The 18,222-nt window shown below is 47.2% G+C and overlaps 1 protein-coding gene across 2 annotated transcripts in view; it reads right to left on the bottom strand.

Moving 5' to 3' along the window:
- Positions 1-5,938: 5,938 nt before the first annotated feature.
- The window catches only part of MERTK (MER proto-oncogene, tyrosine kinase), a 94,369-nt gene continuing 82,085 nt past the window's right edge, over positions 5,939-18,222 (bottom strand). For both annotated transcript variants that reach the window (XM_015563787.1, XM_015563788.1), the window contains 4 exons: positions 15,480-15,589; positions 13,882-14,041; positions 13,097-13,233; positions 5,939-6,961 (listed from right to left, as the gene is read on the bottom strand). In XM_015563787.1, the coding sequence (XP_015419273.1) occupies positions 6,448-6,961; positions 13,097-13,233; positions 13,882-14,041; positions 15,480-15,589 (921 nt within the window). In that variant the 3' untranslated portion in view covers positions 5,939-6,447. The remainder of the gene's footprint in view (positions 6,962-13,096; positions 13,234-13,881; positions 14,042-15,479; positions 15,590-18,222) is intronic.

Genomic DNA, 18,222 nt, shown 5'->3' on the forward strand with positions numbered 1-18,222 from the left:
TAATGATATTGAGCATGATTGTTTCTTTTTGTTGTTGTTATTCCTCACCTGAGGATATTTTTCCAATGATCTTTTAGAGAGAGTGGAAGGGAGAGTGAAAGGCAGAGAGAAACATCTATGTGAGAAAGACACATCAATTGGTTGCCTCTGCATGTGCCCCAACCAGGGCCCAGGCCAGGGAGGAGTCTGCAACCAAGGTACATGCCGTTGGCAGGAATCAAACCGGGGAGTCTTTGATCCACAGGCCAACGCTCTCTCCGCTGAGCCAAATCAGCTAGGGCCATTATTGCCTTTTTATTCTCTTTACAGTATATTTAGCAGCAAAATTCTGAAATTTATAGTCCATTTTATCCATTTATCCTTATATGGATTGGTTTGCCTAACTCAAGGTCAGAGATTTTCTCCTATGCCTTCTTCCAGAAGTTTCATGGTTTTAGCTGTTAAATTTAGGTCTATAATTCATCTCAAGTTAATTTCTGTGTAACTTTTTTTTGGCTGATGGATATCCATTGTCACAGCTGCATTTCTTTAAAAGTTTTGATATCACAAGTTTGGGTCTTCTAGCTTTGTTCTTTTTCCAAAGTGTTTTGGTTTTTGCATTACCATATATGTTTAAGATCAGCTTTTAATTTCTACAAAACAGCTGCAGGGATTTTGATTGGAATTACCTTGAAATTATAGATGAATTTGGGGAGGATTATCATCTTGGCAATTTGGGGTGTTTCAGTCCATAAGCATGAAATGTCTCTCCATTTATTTAGAGCTCCTTTAATTTCCTCAGCAATGTTTTGAAGTTTTCAGTGTATGTCTCACACTTCAGATGTTGTTTGTTTCTGACTATTGTATTCGTTTGGATGCTATCGTGACTAGAATTTTTTCTTAATTTCCTATTTTGATGTTCATAGTACACATGCAATGATTTTTGCATAGTGACCTTGCTAAGATCATCAATTACCTCCGTTCTCTGTGCATGGATTCCTTGAGATTTTTCTACATACAGAACCATCTTATCTGTGAATAAAGATAGTTTACTGCTTTTCCAACCTGGGCACCTTTCTCTTTTTCTCTCTAATTTTACATCCTATGGGGCGGGGCTGCAGAGTCTGCTTCCAGGGAGAGCACCCAGTCTCCAGTTCTGAGGTCCGTTAGCGTCCCAATAGCACCCCAGGCTCAGCTGATCTGCTTCACTGTGGTGCTAATGAACTTCAACAGAATGTGCAGCCAGGCCATTCTGGGGCTATTCTTTAAAAGACAGTATGCCCTGGAAGCCGTCTGTGCCCTGCGAGGGCTGTGACTAACAACAGCAAGGCCCAGGGAACTGTTCTTGGCAAATCCCAGCGTCCGGAACAGACTTCTCCGTGAATGTCAGTGAGTGGATGAGTTGATTGTGTGTCCTCATGTGACTGCCGTTCTGGTTAGAATTTATAATTATGCAGTCTCAATGAGCCCGCGAATCAGCTTAAAATTATCGCGTCCTTCAGAGGTAGTAAGAGTTACTGTATATAACTGAAATTTCTCTTTCAAATATCTCTATGTACAATCCATTTCAATAAAAAATTATACACAAAAGTATCCTAACGTAGTGGTCTTTGGGTGAGTTTCAGTAATCATTACTTTAAATACAAATAAGTTGTCATTTAGACATGCTCTTTAAAGTTAAACAGAGGGCCGTTTTACTTCTGTTCTTTGAGCTTTAAAAGAGAGAAAATAAAATCCACGCGCAGAAACATCGTGCATTACTGAAATGCTTGTTAAAGAAAACACAACTTCCCATTTTCCATTTGTCAACCAAGGTTAACGAAACATCTTTAGAGAAGTTAAGTTGCCTTCGTAGCGGATTTATTCTGTGGGGGCGGTTTTCCCATTGACTCAGCAGAGGTTGCAGCTTGTTTTGCTGATGACCAGAAGTTACAAAGGTCTTGGTTTGAGTCAGGACTAGTCTGGCCAGAATCAATCTGATCTGTAAGATAAGAGACGGGCTTTGGCCTGCTGCCTGCACGGGGAACCTCTGCTTGGAGGGGCCAGAGGGAGAGTGTACCCCTCCTCAGAGGGCACTGACTCCCCGAAGGTTCCCGAACCTGTTGATAAAGCCAGCACTGCTTCCATCACCCACATCTGGGAGGGAGGGGCCTGTGGCTCACAGGACGGATAGGAGGGCCATCTTTGGGTGTGGATGTGTCTGTAGCTGCCAACTCTGAGCCCAACAGCCATCTGAGGTGAGCGAGGGGAACCAGTCTCCTTCCCTCTGCCAACTGCCTGGCTGCACGCATCACTGACAACGGTGGGATTCTTTTCTTTTCCAGTTAGTGTGTATTATTTTGGAGTGAGTTGGTAACATATCAGGGAAAATATTTCCGATATGACATGGTGAGTTTTTACACCATAAGGAATGAACTTGGCAGAAGCCACAAATTGGGGAAAGCCTCTAGCAAGCCTAACATTCTCTCTGAAATCTTGCCTGCCCGTCCTACACAGCCGCCCAGGGGTGCGGGAGAAGGTGCTCACCGAGCACTGATGGAAACTCGGGCTCCAGGAGCGTCCAGCAACCTGCCCAAGATCGCAAGGACCAGTTCCCAGCAGCCTCTGCTGCTGGTTGTGTCCCTGCTCCTGGGACCCTGATCCTCCCTTCTTCCTATTCAGTAAGAAAAGTCAGGAAAAGGGTGAAGGGGGGAGGAAAGAGGAAGGGAAGGGAGCACAGGAGAGAAAGGAAGGAAGGAAGGAAGGAAAGGAAAGGAAAAGAAAGAAAAGAACCCTCCCAAGGCAGAGCTAGTCTCCATCTGCAGGTCAGGAGTGTTTCTGTATTTTTCTGGCCTTCGTCACTGGCCCTGTCCCAGCCCAGATGAAGACAATGACTTGTTTCTCCTTGCTTCTGCTCCCCCATGGTTAGCCCATAAGACCCCCTACAAAAGTAGAGTTGACACAAAAGAGAACTGGAAAGGCGATTTTTAGTTCATGCTCAGAAGACACTACCAGTTTGCCAAGATTGGAGCCTCTGAAAGTTCGTTCTTTCAAAACTTTTGGACGGTCAAATGTGACGCGGGTTGCAAAGTTCTCAGCGAGGAGATTTCAGATGTCTTCGCGATGGTGGCCCAGCCCATTTTCCTCTTGGGAAAAGCAAGTGGGTTGTGAAGGTGCTGCTCTTCACACCTATGTCACCCAGGCCCTGGCCCATCGCGGGGGCTGGATGAAGGGCACTTCTCTGTGTGCTGATATCTCAAGAAAAGCCAGAAGCCACGCTGGCTCACTCCTCTCCTCTCCCATGGCAGACTCGGTCCAGGGTCCCAGACCTCCTCAGGCACGCAGCACAAACTGAGCAAATGGCACAGGATGGGGCGCTATGGGAATCTGATGACCTATTCATTACATTCTTGTTTACATTAGATAATTAAAAGTAGAACTATAAAAGAGTACAGTAACTCCTCACTTAACAGCCTCTATAGCAGCGGTTCTCAACCTGTGGGTCGCGACCCCTTTGGGGGTCGAACGACCCTTTCACAGGGGTCGCCTAAGACCATCGGAAAGCACATATATAATTACATATTGTTTTTGTGATTAATCACTATGCTTTAATTATGTTCAATTTGTAACAATGAAAATATATCCTGCATATCAGATATTTACATTACGATTCATAATAGTAGCAAAATTACAGTTATGAAGAAGCAACAAAAATAATTTTATGGTTGGGGGTCACCACAACATGAGGAACTGTATTAAAGGGTTGTGGCATTAGGAAGGTTAAGAACCACTGTTCTATAGGTTTTTAGAAACTGCGGCTTTACGTGAAATGATGTACAATGAAACCATCTTTACTACAGGCTAATTAATATAAACAAGCGTTAAGTTCCTATGTCTTATTTCTGGTTACAAAAACATCACCAGACTTCTAAACAAAGATCCAAAACGCTCCTAATATTAAACATTAAAATAAATGGGAGCTCTACACACATTTAAGAGAGTAAAAACAAGATGATGATTTCCCAACCCACCGATTCCAGTTCAGGATGGCGGTGGCTGGAGCCTCTCCAGCATCTCAGGGTGCCAGGTGGGACCCATCCTGGGCAGAACTTTCTCCCATCGCTGGCCACTCACACCCTCACTCACTCACTCACTCACATCCTCACTCACTCACACCCTCACTCACTCACACACTCACTCACACCCTCACTCACATCCTCACTCACTCACTGACACCCTCACTCACTCACACCCTCACTCACTCACTCACACACTCACACCCTCACTCACTCACACCCTCACTCACTCACACGGGGACAGTGTAGACGTGCCAGTTCACCTCACGTGCACATCTCTGGGACGTGAGAGGAAACCGGGCCCTTGGAGAAAACCCACGCAGACACTTGGAGACCGTGCCAACGCCAACAGAGAATGGCCCTGGCCCCAAAACAACTTCTTCTCATTAATGTTATAATGAGATGACATTATGAAGGATCTGCTGTATTTTAACAGTTTAAACAGTTAATATGAAATTTATATGAAATTTCCAAATAAATTTTTCAATTTGCTCACAGATGTGAACACTTTTTTACATTTTTTTTTCTTGAACTAACCAGTCAGCTCCTGATAAAGACTTCAATGATGAGTTATTCACATTCTTGATAGTCACTGTTAACAAGAAGCTTTGTGCAAGGAGATGTAAACATTTGTATTGATTTTTAAAAATTCATTTTAGGGAGAGGGGGAGATAGAAACATCGACGAGAAACATCAACATTAATTGGCTACCTCCTGCAGGTCCCCTGCTAGGAAGGGAGCCTGCAACCCAGGCATATGCCCCAATGGACAGGGAATTGAACCTGTGACCTCTTGGTGCATGGGTCAACACTCAACCACTGAGCCACACCAGCTGGGCTTTATTAATTTTTAAAACCACCATTCACAAAATCCCAACAGTAGAAATTATTATTTTTTTTTGCTGACAAAACCTGATACTGGTAATTCTCTTAACAATGCAAATTCTTTTCCTGCCCTCAGAACTTCCTAGTATGGGGCATTTCACAGTAACGGGGGAGCTACTCACCCCGGAGACCGGGGCACCAGGGCTGGCAGCCAGACTGAGGGCCACATCCCTCGGCCTGGTACAGAATCTGACCTCTCAGGCTGGTGACCTGGCTGAGGCTACTCACCAGTGGTGAATGGGCCTGAGGATGACAGTAGTCCCGGCCCAGCGGGGCTGCCCCGAGGGCTGAGAGATTGACGGACCACATCTGGCTGCTGCTCTTACTGGGAGGGTAAGGTAGCCTTCCTGCCTCAGTCTGCCCATCTGTGAAGTGGAGATAATAGTACCTATCTGGTAGGGTTGTTAAGAGGACTAAGTGAGAGCCATGCCTGGCACACAGCAAGTGCCATCTATGTGTTTAGTAAAGTTCAAAGGTCAAGGGGGCTCTGGAGCAGACCCCCAAATCATGTGCTTAGAACCTGCCAGAAGCAGATTGCTTGGTTCAGAATTCTTGCTTCTCCCCTCTGGATGTGGGCCACCACAGGCCACTCAGCCTTTGCAGCCTCAGTTCATGGCCCACACATGCTGGCACTGGCACCCAAGTCATGAAGCATGGATTCAACAGGTCAGTTCACGGAAAGTGCTCAAGAAACAATGACTCTTGTGACACAGAGTAGCCAGGATGCAAACCAGGGCTGCCGAGTGCTAGGCCTGCTCCCGGCTGCCTGCCTCCCATGCAGGAAAGCCCTCCACCTGTCCCACACTCCTCTACAACCCACTGAAACTCTCTGCCCGCACAGTGTGTTTTTCAACCCTTTAAATAATTTTCCACCCTTCAACTTCGGTCTCCCCGGGATGATTTTTCTTATGTTTAGGAAACATCCAAGAATGGCCTCAGGCACTAAGGGAATTCCTCCGCAAAGCCACGAAGCTGCCGGCAACCCTGGTCTTTTTCCAAGTCTCAAGTAAGTACCACACATCCTTCCTCATTCATATTTTATTAGGAAGTTATATCAAAGAATCAGTTATAAAACTTTACATATCAAAAGGTCATTCTTATCAAACAGGTGATTCGGGGGAGGATTGGATTCTTCATAAGACCAGAAGCAAAGTCAAGCAATTTCATTTTATGAATATTTTTACATTTAACAGGGAAAATGAAAACAACTGTGCAAATGTTAACATCAAGGAGCAGCTGTAGAGATGAGGCTGTTAAAGCCTAAAATTTTAAAATCTGCAAGGTAAGTGACAGAAAATAAGTCATCTTTTATTAAAATATAAAATCTAGGTCTCTTTCCACCATATACACATATATTTTTCTATTTAAATAAATATATATTAATGCATTTTTAATGACGGACTGAACAACATTCTCTGGTGCTTGCGGGCGGTGGCAGGAAGACGGATACCGGAAACTTGGGGCGTACCTGGGTCTCTAAGGCAGAGGGGTCTGTCTACCTCCCTGGTTTGGGAACGTCTCGGCTCTCCTCACACAAGGACTGCCGAGTCTTCCGAGGAGTCATCTGCGAACAAAAGTTCATCTGGCGGCAGGCTCCCCAAGGGCAGCGTGCTGGACTGGGACCAGGAGACCCCGCTCCTCACAGGCCTGTCCTCCCGTAAAACACCGTTCTTTCCCGCTGTCCCTGCTGCGGCGGCGGCGGGAGCCACGTCTTCCCAGTTCTCACTGCCCCCGTTTAGAATGTACCTTCCCTCGAGAGGTCCGTTCTCATGGACTTGGGCTGTGACCACGCTGACAGCAGCGCTGCTCGCGCAGGCAGCAATGATAGAGTCGGGGTCGATGTCCATGTCCAGCTGAGCGAGTGGGGGGCCCTCTGCCAGGCCCTCGCAGCTCTCTGCAAACGGTGTGTTGATGTAAACGACCTCGGCTTTGTCCTGCGCTTCCGGCAAACTTTCCAAGAACTTTTCTAGCTGCAGCCTCAACATGGAGAAGGTGGGTCGGTCCAAGGGCTCAGCCCTCCAGCAGGAGTGCATTATTTCATACCTGCGAGTAGAGAAGGCGAGTTAACTCCCGGCGCAGCACCAGGCCCTCAGTGCAGTCCACCCCTTGTTTTCACCTCGTCTTGGGTTTTTAAAAAATTTAAAAAATTAATTTTACAGAGGAAGGGAGAGAGAGAAGTAGGGGAAGAGGGAGGAAGGGAGGGAGGGAGACGGAGAAACACTGATTTGTGGTTCCACTTTATTTAGGCATTCATTGGTTGATTCTTGTATGTGCCCTGACCAGGGATCGAACCCACAACCTTGGCGTATCGGGTTGACGTTCTAACCAACTGAGCTACTCAGTGAGGGCAATTTTATTACATTTTAATCCACACTAATTTTACTTTTTGGAAATTACAGAGGTTTTCCTTGTGGCATATTTGTCCAACTTTTATTATAAATTTTCCATGGGTATGTGATAGTGCTCCTCTGTCTCCAGGAGTATAGGACATAGTATGGTCCGTGGGCCAAGTCCAGCCCACCATCTGTTTTGTAAATTGAACCCTGTCCAGCACGGCCTGGGGTGAACCTAAGAGGAGCGGTGAAGGATTAAAGAAGACAGACAAGGGAATACAGTTGGGGCCAGGTAGGATCTGTGCCTGGATGAGGAAACAGTGACCCTGGCTGCAAGCAGGATCTTTATTTTATAGTCAGATCACACAAAGCAAAACAAGGGGAGTGGTCAAGATGTTTACAATGTTCTCTCGAGTTTCCAATCTACTTTGTTCCTATTGCACTCAAGCCTAGTTTTGGCAGCCCTTGTTGCACTTCCCACAGCCCACATCCCTTAGCTACCTAGGACTGCAGCGTCTGGGACTATAGGTCAAGCTTATAACCACAGCCTTCGGCTATAATTGTGCTGGGAGGGCTTTGCCCTCCAAGCTGGGACTCGTATGAGGCTTTGCCACAAGTCAGTGGGAGGCTTGATCCTGTCCAAACGCTGTAGCCGCTCTCCACAGTAAATAAAGTTTTATTGGAACGCAGCTACTTTTATTTATGTGTGGCTGCTTCTACTGCAATGGCAGAGTTAAGTAGTTTCAACAGAGACCACATGGCCTCAAAATAAAAAATACTATTTTGCCTTTTACAGAAAAAGTGTGCCGACTCCTGTACTGCACATGAAGCTGGGTTTGTCACCAGGAGAGCTGTTAGAAGGACTCGGGGGGGAGGGTGGGGTGGCGGGGTGTGTGTAAAGGAGTGTGTGCCTCACTGTACTGGGCGTTTTGTGTGTGTTACTGCACCTACTCTCATCAATAGCCCTGTCCTTGTTACTTTGCTATGTGGGCAGCAGGGGACCGGTCTCTGGCTGGACAAGTCCTATGACTGGGGCTCCTCATGACCTCTGCTGTGTCCTGTAGGGAGGATTCTCTTCAGGGTGGTGCCCTCATTCTCTGTGTAATTAAGAATTACAATGGGGGGGGGGCATTGATGTGAGCACAGTAAAACAGAGATGACTGCATCAGGAAGAGTGAGTTATACTACCATTTGGACTCTTTCCTTTCTTGAGAAATTGACATTCATGTTGCTGGATAAGGCAATGATCCCAATGCTAATCATCTGACACATGTAGTAGATTACTGCTGTCTTTTAAAATATATATATTTTTATTGATTTCAGAGATGAAGGGAGAGAGAGAGCAATAGAAATATCAATGATGAGAGAATCACTGATTGGCTGCCATCCTCAGGTTCGAGCCCACAACCTGGGTAAGTGCCCTGACCGGGAATCTAACAGTGACCTCCTGGTTCATAGGTCGACACTCATCCAACTGAGCCACACCAGCTGGGCAGATTACTGCTATCTTGTGAACATAAATATGCAATTCCCATATTCACATGTAATCCCATCGCGTAGAACTCTGGGTAATTCTGCCAGCACACACGTACTGAGATCTCACCCACATAATGTGTACCAATCAACACCTGCCTTTGTTTACTTTCAGCCCATCAGCAAGGCCTGAGGGCGGGTCTGCAGGCGCTTTGCCTGTGAGCACAGGACCCTGAGCTCCCGTTTCCCTGATGAGCCCGATTCCCACCTGGACATCAGCTCAGCTCTCTGACTCTCCTTGTTCTACCTTCACGAGATGGCCATGGGACCTGGCAAACAGCTTTTGTTTCCATTTTTGAGGTTCTTATGGTATAAATCAATTTGCATGGCTTCGTGTTTTCCACAGAGCCCTGCCTGTTTGCAGTCTGAGATGAGCTTTGAAGAATTCTGCCCTTAGCAGATACTCCCCTTTTCATTAGGCCATGAAGGCCCCATTATTTTCCTTCATTTATTCCACGTCTTTGGAGAAAGCGTTTGCATAACCCAGCGATTTTAACCGGTGTGCCACAAGAATTTTTTAAAACATGCCATACCCGACTATTTAGCCAGGGGCACTGACTTCTTTTCTCCTAGAGCAGGGGTGGGCAAACTTTTTGACTCGAGGGCCACAATGGGCTCTTAAACTGGACCGGAGGGCCGGAACAAAAGCATGGATGGAGTGTTTGTGTGAACTAATATAAATTCAAAGTAAACATCATTACATAAAAGGGTACGGTCTTTTTTTTTTTTTTTTTTAGTTTTATTCATTTCAAACGGGCAATCCAGCCCGCGGGCCGTAGTTTGCCCACGGCTGTCCTAGACTGTCAAATAAAAAACTGACAACAGCCAACCTAACAATAGCCATCCAGTGTGAATGAATAAAAATGATACCTATATTTTTTGTCAGGTTGGCAAATAATACATTTTTTGGTGTGCTGTAGAATTTTAATAATTAGTCCATGTGTGCTGTGAGATGCAAAAGGTTGAAAATCGCTGATATACTCTATGTTCTTCATATTCAAATGGTAGCAAAATCACAATATGTAAGAATAGAAATATGACTAGCAAATATATGGTAGTGTGGGTACTGCCTAGGCCCCTCCGACAAAGGGCAAGTCTGCAGTGGTAGACCAAGGTCAGCAAGTCCAATCTCAGGGATGGAAAGAAAAAATGAGCCCTAACCAGTCTGGCTCATGGATAGAGTGTCAGCCTGCCGAACAAAGGGTCCGGGTTCGATTCCGGTCAAAGGCACATACCTTGGTTGCAGGCTCCTCCCCAGCCTGGACCCTGGTCGGGGCATGTGCAGGAGGCAACCAAACAATGTGTTTCTCTCACAGCAATATTTCTTTCTGCCTTTCCCTCTCTCTTCCACTTTCTCTAAAAGCAATGGGAAAATATCCTCAGGTGAGGATTTTAAAAAGAAGAAGAAGAAGAAAAAAAGAAAAAAACAAGTTTGGTAGTTGCCTTTGTAAAAGGTCATTTTGTTTTTCTACTGAGATTTCATAAAAGATGTAGTCACACAGGTCATGGGGGCTAGGGGAGTGGCAGATGGGGATTACTGTTTCACGGGGGACAGAGTTTCAGTTTTGTGAGATGAAGAGTTCTGGAGATGAGGGGGTGACGGCTGTACAACACGGATGCACTTACACGACTGAACGGCACACTTAAAAATAGTTAAGATGGTAAATGTTATGTTCTGTGCATTTACCGCAGTTTTTCACAAAGGAATTAAAAGGTTGCAATCATACACATTTAAAAAATTTTAGATTTCTGAATTTTCCATATTTGTCAGGCACCTGCTTCTCCCTGGCTCTGAGGATGGCTGAGCGCTGCCCATCAGCTCAGAGACATGACATGTGCCCTGCAGTGTGAGGCAGGGTCTGAGTGCTGACACCTGGCTGACCGGAAGCCCCCGCTGCTCTCCTGCCTGGGCCTGAGCTGCTGCAGGTGGAAGTGGAGGGACTGATCCGTAAGTAGACGAGGGTTTCTGAGAGGGGGAAGGTGGTGTGAGCTGCGCTCCTTATTCACACCGTGATGCCACTGTGCCACCGTTTCCTCATGCCAGGCCCCGCCAGCTGGCGCTTCTCTGGTTTGATGGTATTAGGGTGTCCTCTGAAGGACATCAGTGGGATAAAGCTGATGGGACCCAGTGGACTAAAGAAAGAACAAGGTGGCTCCCGAGTATCAGAGGAGGATGAGGGGGATGAGGGCTGGTGCAGGAACCACAGCGGCCAGCGGTGGGAGTGCCCGAGGGCCACAGCCAGGAGGCCATAGCTCAGCTGAGGAAATGTCCTACAGAGACGACGGGGAAATTATGCAGAGGGGCCTCTTGGGCCAGGGGAACAGGCCTACTGCCTGGTCACTCGGAGTGGGTGACACCATGAGTGGGTGACACCGTGAGAAGAGGCAGCCACAGAGGGCAGGACATACAGTGCGCTCCATTACATGTCTTAGGACTGACTTTGAAAAGACCGAGGGGCAAGTACCGTAGGCATGAATTCACCTCGGCTAAGGTTAGGCAGCAAGTGAGATGAGAAGCTCAGAAGTGTGTCTCATTTTTAAAAGAAAACGTCCCTGATATGAAACAGAGGCCTCTTTGTTGACCAGCATCCAGATGGGACAGGGGCCCAAGAAGAAGGCCTGGGTCAGGCCTCAGGTGCAGAGCCAGCTGGGGTGGGGACCACAGGGCCGCCTGACCCGCCTGACCCGCCTGACCTCCTGGCCACGTGCTGACTCTGCGACTCTCACCAAAAATGCTCAGAAAAGCGAGTCAGCATTCCTCGTCTGGCTCCACGTAAAGCACTGGAAAACCACAGTGTGACACGGCTCGGACCTTGCCGGGACCCTGGGTAATCACTGCAAAGACCAACTGCTTGTGGCGCAAGACGGAAGCCAAGAGAGAAAGAGCCACAAAACTCCTCATTCAACATTGTTGGGCTAAAACAGTTCCTCCTTTTTAGAAGCAAACATTTCATTCACGTGGCTCTTTCAAAAACCACCATGAAACCCCAGATCTAATTTAATTAGAATTTCACAATGTTTTTAAAGGGCTTAACATTTTTTGTTTCTGTTCTTAATATTGTAATTTATAACCACAACAGCCACCACGACCAAACAGCCTGCGGCTCTTATCAATAAAGTTTCCTTCTGGGAATTTTCCTGCTTATGTAAATTCTCCATGCACATGTATTAAAATTTAATTTTCTTCTGTTAAAAAAAAAATAAAATAGTTTTCTCTGTTTGGCTTGGATGAGATAGGGGAGCCTGCATACCCCCTAACCTAGCCCTCCCCTAAGTGAGGAAGCAAGGCCACAGTGGGTGTGTGACATAGACCCAGCCACCCCTTCCAAGCCTGAGCCCGTGAAGGCCTAAGGTTCTGAAATCTTACTGAATATGGAGACAATGTCTGTAACTCCTGTTATGTGGGGAAGAGACTCGACACTAGGGAGGTAGAGGCAATGCCACAAGAAGTCAGTTTAAGAAGGTCAGCAAGGTGTCTGGGCAGGTCGGTGTGTATGATGTCATGTTACGAATCGGCACCACGATGTGACACTGGCTCTGTGCCTCCCGCAGGCTGAGCGCTCCACACACTTTCCTCAACCCTCCCAATAGCTCTGAAGAATATGCGACTGGACTTTATCTGCGGCTGAGAATGAGGCACACAAGTCAAGTCGGCTGTGAAGGCCTCCCCCATGGGTAGGTGGAGGCCGCAGCTGGCCTCAGTGACTCAGAGGCTCGGCCTCTCCCCATACCACCCACCCTAGAGAGGAGGGGCCTGTCCCGCACGGGCTGTGCATGCTGAGCTGGGGCTCTCGCGCCGGGCGGAGCACCTGATTGCCCAGTGTTTTAAGACATGCACTTCTGGCCCACTTGGTTCCAACAACCTCAGTGTCCAGGCATAGGGCCGAGGAATCGTGCTGTTAGACTATCCCCATGCAATTCTGATGATCGGCCTGACCTCAGAGCCATGGGCTTTGGTTTCTAAATTTCCTGATTAGGATATCACTGCAATTTGTCTGTCTGAAATACTGTACAGGAAGAGAAGGAAGATGGCAGCACAAGAGGGCAGGTGACCAGGTACCTCATATGCTGTAAAGTTGACCCATTTATCTAGAATGCATCTCCCAGGGGTGCCTGCAGACCTGCAGAACGTGTACACACACCACCTCTCACACCAGGAAAGGCTTGGGCCTGGACATGCCACCTCTGCACACGTGGCCTGGCTAAAAGCACACCCTCCTCCCCACACCCCCATGGCTGTGTCCCTAGGTCTTTGCAGACCCACTGGCCGCCCCCCCGCAGGGTGCCTGGCCCCATCGAGCGGCTCACTCACAGTTCGTCCAGGCAGTCCTCTGGCTGCTTCAGCCTGTGGCCGTGGAGGAGATAGTCGTACATCTCATGGTTCTGGACTCCAGGGTAGGGCGTCATCCCCCGAGTTGCAATTTCCCACATGGTCACGCCAAATGCCCACTGAGAACAAATCAACAAGAAGTAAGATTTGAGCCTTTTCAGAGAGTATGAATGGACTTTTTCATTGGGAAAGGTCATTTCCTTAAAGCCCCGATGACCGTGCACAAAGCTGACAATTATGACTGGGACACGCTGCTCTCCCAACACGGCGGTAACGCGGTTGGTACGTCACTGTGCCCATTTGCTACTAACGCTCTTACGGGAAATCTGACAAGGGCAGCCAGAGCCTCCTGCCGAATCCACGCTCGTTCACAATGTTGTCAAGTGTTTTCGCTCCTCGTCTCTGGTTGAGGGCGTAACCACACAGCACCTTTTGTACATCGTGTTGGTCCCATAGAGCCACTGAATGAACTTGCTGAATTTAATATGAATATGAAATAGCGTAGTTGTGGGCAATATGTCACAATAGTGTAGCAGAGGAAAACGGGAATAAATTAAGGGCCTGTGCAAAGACAGATCTTTTGAATGTCAGGAGACTTCACCAGAATCTACAGTCCCATCTGAATCAGGGTGCCTAGCAATAAATAAGAGAGATGTGAGCACACTCCCGGCCCTCAGTTCGTCATAGTGAAATGTTTGGCAGCTAAGTCACTTTGTTCAGCACGGTTCATCTCTGAAACGCAAGGTCCCCAGGAAAACTGTGCCTACCACGTCACTTTTACTGGTGTAGACTCGGTCCGCAAGGCTCTCGATGGCGATCCACTTCACCGGCATCTTGGCGATGCGGCCTTGGCGGTAGTAATCACCGCTGTAAATCTTCTTAGAGAGGCCGAAGTCCGCCACACACACAGTCATGTCATCTCGCAACCTACAGAGAGGAGTTTGAGTCCTTAGGTCCATCACAGGCAGAGCCTTGAAGCACAGGTCTGCGTCACACGCATAGGAAGTAGCCCAAAGACACAGCCCCCACCTGCTTGGGGAACAACGGCCCGGCAAGTGAGGGGGAGCAGCAGCAGAGAGAGCACCCTGCACCCTGCTTGTCTGTGTGGGAATCGGACCCGGCAAGGCCATCTGTGCACAAGGATGGAGACACCAGGAGGGAACAGGGGAGCTGCACAGGCTTGGAGGAGCCCAGCTCAAACCCAGGGCCTCTGGTCACTCAACGAGCATCCCAGCAGCCTTTACGCCTGACGTCTGGATGCAGCCCTGGCTCTGTGGTCCAAGGGAGCCTCCTGGCAGCCTGGGGGAGGTGGGCAAGTATAGCCTGCAAGAGGGGGATCCAGGACTCCCCGCAGAGATGGTGAGATAGTACTGGAGGAGTGACTCAGAAAATTAAAGTCATACAATCACACTGACAGCCCATCCCATTAAAACAGATCCTAGACAAGAAGGAGAAGGGCGAGAAGAAATGAGAGGTCTGGAGGTAGCATGACGACCCGTCCCTGTTCGCCCGACACCGACTTTTAAAACTGGACATCCCTTGTCCTGGGAAAGCCCTCAGTTCCGAGCAAACTGACAGCGGGTCACCTTTCATAATAGGAAAAACGTTAAGGAAACATTGATGGGGAAAAACGATTTTCATAGGTCTCCCTCTGTGGTAGGAAAATTCTTTAAATTAAAAGACAAAATCAAGACCCTTCTGGACTTTCAAAAATGAGGCAGAAGTGGAGGGAGCTGGGAAGGGGTGCACTGGCTAGGAGGAGTGAGGGCAGGCACCATTGTCACTTCTCCAGCCAAGAAAACTAAATAAAAGCAACACATTTAAGGAACCTTCCCTCTTCCTGCAACAGTGAACTTAAGTCAAGACGCAGTTCTTGTCTTGAAGATCTCCCGCAGAAAATGGCTCCGCTGCTGCAGCAGGAAGACGTGGGAGAACTGGGGCTCAAAGTTCTAGTCTGTCCTTGCTGCTCTGGTCGGTGTGTCCACGGAACAAGGCGTCCTCTCAAGGCAGCATCGCAAGAACGTAGGGACAGACCTTCATGGTTTTCATTAGTGTCTGCATGATTAGCTGACTTGTATGTAACTGGGCCCAAAGCCAGCAGATGGCAATGAACAGGGATCACAAAGGTCTTACCTCGCCCTCCTAGGGCGTGAGAGTGTGAAAATGAAAACAGAGTCACAGGAGGAAGTCTGGGAAGGACTGAAAACCCGCAGGCACAAACCCAGCCATGCCTCAGAGATGCAGGAATCCCATCTCCAGAACTCTCTCTCCTCCTCCTGTGACAGCGACAGGCCACCCACGGTGTCCCCACCACAAACACCAACACCATGAGGTCCAACTGCCCAGGACGCACCCAGACCCTTACATGCAGTTTCGAGCAGCTAAGTCTCGATGGAGGAAATTCCTGTTGCTCAAATATTCCATCCCCTGGGCAATGTCCACCATGAACTTCACCAGTGTCTGCAGGGGAATGTGCTGGGGACGAAGCAAGATTATTATTATTATTTTTTTTTACAAGGAAATCTGCAAATTATCTCCATCTGGGGGAAAACAGCATTTTTTCTCTTAAATGTGTGGCCATGAGACATGGAAACAAACTTCATTTCTTTATCACTAATAGCACAAAAAAGGTTTTAAAAGAGGAATGAAAAAAACAAACTCTAAAACTGTTTGGCAAATATCACATTTTCTTCTCCCCATGTTTAAAAGTATTGACAGTGAATAACATTCGTCTCCCAAGTCATGGGATCCAGTGGGATCTTCCGTGTCCTGAGTGCCAGTGGGACCAAGCACCCATACCACACGGGGGGGGGGGGGGGGGAGAGGTGGGGCTGGCTTTTGAGGGTGGGGTTTTCTAATGTTTTGAGGCAAAAAGCTCACTTTAAAGTAGCTGTCCAATTGTGCACCCACATCTGCTATCCCTTTGAAATGTTTTGAAAAGATAGTTTTCTTTTAGAGAGAAATTAGGATGGTCTTGGGCCCTTATCACAGGAATTTTCATTTTTGTTTCTTGGGACCCCCTGTAATGTCAGCAGCCTAGCATTTTCTCCACGGTGTGAACGCATGCACGCTGCTGTGTTAAGAGACCATCCGGGTTAAAGCTGATTAGGAGGATGACGACAGAAGTAGCGCTCTCTGCAGACACCGTGTGAAGGGCTGACGACTTCCCGGCCACCACAAGCAGGTCCACCCACAACACACTTTCCCAGCACACTGCATTTGTCACGACTCATTCCGTATGGCACAAGTTTTCCAACGTGGTGAGAATCAAGCCCTGAATTTTTAATGCTTTATATCTCTGTGTCAAGACCCACGGCGGTCACACATTGTATGTACAATAAAATGCTTTAATTATGTTTTACCTTTACATAATGGACTTATTAAAGAGAACATAAACAGACCAGGGAGGGAAGTCCTATGCCTGTGTTCTGTATAGCTGGGGCTTTAATTTTCTGAATGCTAATTTCCAGCAAAGGATTTGGGTATTAAGAAATATCAAGTCTGCTAACATTCATGGAGACGAGTATCAGGTACTATTCATCTGTGTTATTTTTTCCTCAAACAATGATTTCCTTCTTGCAAACTGTGACCAAAGTTATTTAAAAGATAATTGTGTGGGCGTGACTGGTGTGGCTCAGTTTGTTGAGCATTGTCCGGTGCACTGAGCGGGTACCGGTTCTATTCTCAGTCAGGGCACTTGCCCAGGTTTCGGATTCAATACCCAGTCAGGGTGTGTGCTGAAAGCAACTAATGGATCTTTCTCTCTCTCCCTCCCTCTCGCTCTAAAGAAAAAAAAATCAATAAAAATTATTTTAAAAAAGATAATTGTGTGGTAGGACTAATAAATGAGTTCAACAAAGTTACAGGACTCTACATCGATATACAAAAATCAATGTAGTTCCATACACTAGAAATGAACACTCTTTTTGAAAACGAAATCAAAACAATTTTATCTGCAAAAGAATAAAAATAAAATACTTAGGAATAACTTTAACAAAAGAAGTACAAAACTTACACTCTGACAAGTACAAAATGAAAGACTCTAAAGATCTCAATAAAGAAAATGATAGCCTGTATTTATGGAGGGGAGATGAGGACAGGAGGCACCGAGGCCCTGCTGGAGGAGCACACTACGTAACCGAGCCCTAGTCCTGCCACACTAGCAGAACAGAAGGTGTTTATTCCAACTGACCGAACACACAGCAAAGACCTGAATAAAAGCCTGATGTCCCGGTTTCTCTATGCATTTTGTGACTTCCAGCATTACCTATGGCTGCAAATGTATACATGGGAGTTACCTTTCAACACTGGAGATACACTTGTATTTTTGCAAATAGAAACTATTCATTAGTCAGTTAAATGCTGTGTACTGGTTTCTCTTGTTATACATAAGCTGATTCTCTAATTATATGGAAGGGCAACAGAACTAGAAAAGCTAAAAACAATTCTGGAAAGTAGAATAATGCCGGGGTCCAACCCCAGCAGGTCCAGGGGTCCCCAAAGGTGTGGACGGAGTCGGCAAAGAAGGAATGACACGGAGAAAGTGTTCAGTTGATCAGCAGCCTTGCCAGGATCTCTAGCCACAATCTCCAGCCAAGTTCTGTGTCCATGTTCTCTTGCTGGGTTCTCCAGGTTCTCCAGCCAGGTTCTGTAGCCATGTTCTCTCGCTAGGTTCTCCAGCCAGGTTTGGTTTAGGTTCTCCAGCCAGGTTCTGTCGCCAGGTTCTGTAGCCGGGTTCTTCAGCCAGGTTCTGTCTAGGTTCTCCAACCAAGTTCTGTAGCCAGGTTCTGTCCAGGATCTTTTGCCATTACCCGCCTGGCACTTAGTTAAGGAGTTTCACCCCCTCCCTGACTTCAGGGGAAAATCTCTACCTGGGGAAACAACCTTTCTCGGAGAGGTGACCTTGGTCAAAACACATAGTGCCAAGAAGTGAGCAAACATATTAAGAACAGTATGCCATATATGCCAGGTCCCTTGAAACAGCAAGGATGGACCGGCTCCCAGCAGAATAAATCTGGAGGAATCACAGTACCCGTTTTTAAGGCTTACAATAAAGCTACAGCAACCAACATGATTTCCATTTCCAAGGATAAAAAGAAAGATGGGCC

This window comes from Myotis davidii, unplaced genomic scaffold (assembly GCF_000327345.1).
Source record: "Myotis davidii unplaced genomic scaffold, ASM32734v1 scaffold939, whole genome shotgun sequence".
NCBI classification, from domain to species: domain Eukaryota; kingdom Metazoa; phylum Chordata; class Mammalia; order Chiroptera; family Vespertilionidae; genus Myotis; species Myotis davidii.